The sequence below is a fragment of the Pristis pectinata genome, chromosome 9 (assembly GCF_009764475.1).
Source record: "Pristis pectinata isolate sPriPec2 chromosome 9, sPriPec2.1.pri, whole genome shotgun sequence".
NCBI lineage: Eukaryota > Metazoa > Chordata > Chondrichthyes > Rhinopristiformes > Pristidae > Pristis > Pristis pectinata.
In genome coordinates, this window is record NC_067413.1 from 70,972,337 (window position 1) to 70,978,336 (window position 6,000).

A 6,000-nucleotide genomic window follows, 5' to 3' on the forward strand; every position below is an offset into this window, starting at 1 on the left:
AAAGGCCAAATGGCTGACTTTTGCTTTTATTTTCTATGTTCTAATGTTCTCGTAATTACAGTTATAGGCACCATTGTTGTATTGTATGGAGTCTGCCTGACCAAATCCTGAATCCAAGTAGCTATTTTGTTTTTCTCCATTTTGAAGAGTGCATCAAACTTGGTGCAATTAAAATCACTGTTAATGTGAAATGTTCATGCATCATTAGGCTATTAGCAAAATCCAGCTCATTATTCATTGCCAATATTTCTCCCCTCTTCTTGGTTCTGGAACAAAGGTTTAAGGTGAGAGGGGAGTGATTTATAAGAACCAGAGGGACAACTTTCTCACTCAGAAGCTGGTCAGTATATCGAGTTGCCAGAGGTAGTGGTACATTAACAACATTTAAAAGGTACTTGGAGGGGCACATGGATAGGAAAGGTTTAGAGGGATATGGGCCAAATGTGGACAAATGGGACTAGCTTAGATGGGCATCTTGGTCAGCATGGAGCAGTTGGGCCAAAGGGCCTGTTTCTGTGCTCTATGACTCTATGACTCTAAATTATTGCAGAACAATATCCTCAACACATTCCAGAACCTCACTGTCTTTTGGCCATGAACTATTCTGTTTATTGCAATCTGTATGACAGTTAAAATCGCTCTATAAACCACCTTGCATCTTAGCTATATGTCTAATTTCTATATTAGTGCATTATGCCAATGCACAATTGCCACTGTGTATATATTTCTACTACTAGAGACATATTTCTTCCTATTTCTTAATTCTACTCAAAATCTCCACCACTTGATTCGCTCTCACTCAATCGGAGTGATCTATCATGTAACATTATTGTTTCTCAGTGCTATGTATATATAAATTGACATTTCCCAAAGTGGAACCTGATTATCATGCTTTCTGGGTGGAGTTGCCCTGCCTTAGGAATTCAGTTGGGCACTTCCTATTGTGAATTGCACTTGCATGAATCAGTGGTTTTCCACATCAAGTGCACAGACCGTGCCAGATTTCCCATGCAGTGCTTTGGGTGCTGCTGGATTTTCATGTGACAGGACAATGATCAAAACCTCTGTGACTATGATCTGCAACCTTTTCTCTTTCCTTGTGCTTAGTCCCCAACCACCACTCCAGCTGAGTGACTCTGAACCTGTAGGAATCAAAGTGAAGGCATTTATTATGGATTTGTTCACTCAGATGGTCTTGCCGTTCACATATTCCCACATTCTGCAGTTGTCACAACCTCCGCTGCTGTGTCTACGTATATATTTTTCTTTTGCTCAGATAGTAATAAGTTTTGTTTTAATAATTAAAGTCTAACATGATAAGGGCTAATGCTTTAAATGCTTTTTCAAGTTTAAAGGAAATATTGCAAGAAGCTATTCCTCTAACCTTTTTGGCACCACATTCTCCTCAGGACAAATATTTAATTTTATGAACTACTTAAGCAGCACTCTATAGTGGGTCAGCCATCAAACCTGTGGCACCTCATATCCAAATAGAAATTCTGAATTATGAACCAAATTAAAATAATGAGAGGGTAATGAAAATAATAATTACTTGCAGCGTATATGGATTATCAAAAGGTAGTTGATAATGTGTCACAAAATTAAAATCCAACCAAAGAAAGTGATATCTGAAGGGGGTAATAAAACTTGATTTGAAGGAATAGATTTTACAAAGAAGAATGAGATGGAGAAGGAAAGCATTTTTGGGAAGTAATTCTAGATTGTGGATCTGAGCTCACTGATGGTATTACTGAGAGTGCTGGGACAAAAGAAAGTTGTTGCATGGAGATCCATCAGAGTAGCACAGAAGGAGGAGTTGGAGGTGATCGCGAGTTATATTACCATCACTGAGGCAGAGGTGGCAATATATAAAGGTGGAAATAGGCAGTATTTGTGATGGTGTGTGTGGATCTGAGGTCAAAAGCTCAACGAAGTCTGTGCCAAGTCTCACTCACCTACCATGTTCCAGTGCCTCAAATTTAATTCCTATAATGAATTCATTCCCCCCTCCCCACCCCCAGTTCTGGAATTCTCTTCACCTGCATTTCCAAATCCATCCCAAAATCTACTCACCTCAATGGTGAAAACATTTGCCCTCAATAATTTACCTCTGTGCCATTGAAGTTGCTTTCTAAATCTCTCATTGACATCTTTATCATTTTAAAGACAGTCCTCAAAGCCCACCTCTGGCCAAGCTTTTAGTCACCCTCTAATATCTCTGCTCAGAAACTTGGATCCTGTAGGATCAGTAGAGTAGTGCCAGTGGCTGAATCCCAGGTATGATTTTAACTGCCAACCTATCCAGTTTCTGACTGGGCTGCAGAGTTTAAATTAATCATTTAGATTTCTACTTTCAGCTCTTTTGGTACCATGCTACATTTGAATAATTATATATTCTTTTCTCTTTGTATTTTTTTGAAGCAGGAGCTGGAATTTTCCAACCTTTTTGCTGTACTGCACTGCATACACTCCTTCCTTGCTGCCAAAGTTGCTTGCATGGATCCTCTCTATGTTGGAAGTCAGCCTGTTGCTGGGAAGACCAAGTACAATAACTGACGAACACTTGTCTTTCTATCCAGTTTGGAAGAGTCATTACTGTTGAAGATAAATATTTAACACACTTCAGCCATGTGAGATTTCAATACAAGGCTCCAGTTCAGGAGAAAAGTTGACAGTTACAATTGCTCTCCTGTGCCCTAAGTTGTAAACTATTACTGAATAAGATGAACTGAAATTGCCATAAGCTGCAGCCACTGAATGAATTGAACTGAACTCTCAAGGGAACACAGACATGATAGTTTTTCCCATTTTATTACTGAGTTCAAGCTTCCTCATAGATTCCAGCCTGAAGATTGTCACAGCATACTTCTTGAATGATGGGAGTCATTGAAGCACTTAACGTACACAGGTTTCTTATTGGACATATCTCTGCATAAGCAACCCTGCAATTAAATGTACATCTGTAGTTCCAAAGATGGAAATTTTTATCAATTTACAAGACGTTTAAATGTAATAGATATGAGGTTTATGCAAGATAATAATGATAGGAATATGATAAATGGAAATTAAGGATTCAAATGAACAAAAGTGGATCATTTTTATGTAAAATAATTTTTGTAGTGAAAATGCACTTATTTTTACAATACACCCTGAGTGTTTACTGTTTCCATGTTAAGTCTCTGAAATACTGAAATCTGAACTTGTGAGCAACATAATCAGAAGTTATTCAATGTTGTAGATAAAAATAACAATAATTTAATCTTCTGTGAACCATTGTCAAAAGCTGCTAAGATCTAGCTAACATTTCTCTATTATGACCAGCATTACCTGAACTATAGACTAATTTTAATTCATTAAGATATATACCTGTTCAATTGCATATTTCACTGTACATTTTGAAGTACGACCATTCTGATAAAAACAGCTAGTGAAATTTTAACAATATGTGAGCTTTTTTTTAAAATTCATAATAATAATTTTAATAACTAACAATCTAAAATAGCCCTAGAAGCCTTGCAAATGAATGGAATGAAATAATTTGATGTGAAAGTTGCACGAACAGACTCGCTTTTGTTGAAAATTGCAGATAGAAGAATTTCACAATTCTGTGTGTGTGTGTGTGTGCGCGTGCACGTGCGTCTGTTTATGCACATTGAGATGGTGGTAGTGGTGGGATTGAGTGTAAACACAACATAATGAAATTCCAAGATATAAGAGGATATTAGAGTTTTATTTGTACATGTTCTGTTAATCCCTTAAGCATGTTAGGGTCTATTTAACAAAACCTGACAGAAGCTGAGCTGTTTTTTACCACGAGCTTTGCATTTCACAGCAGTCACCCATGTGCAGTATCCTACTTCCAGATTTGGAAAGTTTGCTTTGTTTTGTACTAAAAGGGAGTATTTTTAATCTACTTGCATCATTTGCTCTTGGTATTAGCTGCTTCTTTGAATTATTTGTTTGTGTGTCCCTCTAGTTCTGCTGCTATGAGCATTTAATCTATTGAATGCCGACAGTATTTCTCTTTAAAGGGATCACTTGAATCATCTGGCTTTTCCTTGGATTCACTGACAATAGTATTTTCCATGCTGTTTTTAAGGCTCAATCAAATTTTAAGATAGTAAAGGTGAAAGCCTAAATTATACGAATTAGATATTAAAACTACTATTTCATAGCTATCATCAAAAGATTTGGTACCACTCATGAAAGAGAAACAATTTACATTCATATTTTAAAATTTTGTAGGGAAGATCAGTTCCTGGTTACCAACTTGTGGAGTTGTACTTGGACCATATTGCTTCCTTCAGTCCACAGAGGCAATTTCTCTTCATTTCAGTTTAAATTTTTATGTGCCACACTACAGTTCAAGTGTTTTCATGATATGAAAATGGTTTAAGTTGAGCCTCCTCCTCTGCCTGTCCCATGTTCCCTTTTTTATCCACTTATTTTAAAAGTATTGTGAAAACTCAGCAACATTCTCATTGCTTTCCTGGCTGTCATGCCAAATCTAATTTATCTGTTGAGCCTTCAATGGCACTGAGCTAGTCCTATGAACCACAAGCAATGTGTGAGATCATTGTACTTGACATTTTACCTGCTGTTTTGACCTGTGGTCAAAAGTATTGATAAATTCACAACGATGTTGATCTAAAATGCTCTTTAATTCTTCTAAAATGTCGTGCAGCTTTCATTCCTCATTTTATTACATATTTATGCTTTACTGTTTGACAGAAAAAATATTCCTGGGTTAATCGTTATTGTTGTTTCATTGAATTAATGGGGATTGAGTAGCATTGAACAAGCCTCATAAGATAATCATACTGTAAGTCCATTATACATAATGGATCCATGAACTTGCCAACCAATAAGCTAAGTGATGTATTAATTTATATTGGCTTTCAGAACACAAACGTATTTTGGTACTACTGATTTTACATCAGAAAGATAAGGAACCTTTGAAGAAATCTGAAGAAAAATGATCCTAAATTAATATGATATGGAATAAGATTGATATTTTGTCGGAACTATTTTTAATCTTTACATGCTCCCGCATTGTCATGTGTTTGGTATTCAGGACAGATTTAGATTATCTGAACAAAGGCAGGCGGTGCATTATTGTAAATGATTGTATATGGAAGAACTGGTGCATTTCTTGAAAACAATAACTTTATATCAAACTAATTCAGCTCATCCAAAGTTTATTTAAATGTTAGTTCATTAATTAGTAAAAAATAAAGCTATAGATTTGAATCAGTTATATTTTTGACAGCTATAGGAAGTTAAGTGATCTCTTGTGGTATTACACATTGGGAGCTGAATGCAAGAGCAGGTCCCAAGTCAACGAGAACTAGAAGATAATAATTGAAGCAAGGTAGCTAAGGAGTATGATTGTATAAGGGAGGGGACAAATAGAACGTGAGAGAGATAGGGAGAAGAGAAGAACGTGGTGTGGAAATGATTGGGTTGGAGAATGGATCTGGAATTGAAAAGGTGGGGTGAACTAACTTCTTGATTCACTGCAATATTTTCTGTAAAACTGTTCACACATTGCTTTTGAATATGGAGTTTCAGGATTTAGGTCCAGCAATGCTGGAAGAACAGCAATATATTTCCTAATCTGTATGGTGTGTGACTCAGAGAGGTACCTGGAAGGTGGTGATGTTCCCCATAAGCCTGTTTGCTTCTCTGGGTGGCAGAGATCAGTGGTTTGGAAAGAGTTGCTGAAGAAGACCTGGTAAGTTGTGACTGTGCATTTGGTGCATGGTCAATGGAAAACAGAAAGGAATGAAGATAGTCAGGGAAAAACTGGGAGTGGGGGGAATGCAGCAAGGAAGCAGGAGGGATGGAACAGAATGGAGGCAGTGCAGAAGAAGGGGGAAGAGGCATGTATGATAGAGATAGCAATTTTCTCATTCATAGTTAGCAGTGAGGATGTTGGAAGTTTATTTTCACATTATCCATGGTGGGACTGGAGAAAGGGTGGCAGTGGTGAGAGGAGGC

At 37.0% G+C, this 6,000-nt stretch overlaps 1 protein-coding gene across 1 annotated transcript in view; it reads left to right on the top strand.

Annotated features, from left to right (window-relative positions):
* The window catches only part of sntg1 (syntrophin, gamma 1), a 92,883-nt gene extending 90,327 nt beyond the window's left edge, over window positions 1-2,556 (top strand). Inside the window, exon 17 of the mRNA XM_052023510.1 lies at window positions 2,425-2,556. Within this exon, the coding sequence (XP_051879470.1) occupies window positions 2,425-2,556 (132 nt within the window). The remainder of the gene's footprint in view (window positions 1-2,424) is intronic.
* Window positions 2,557-6,000: the final 3,444 nt, after the last annotated feature.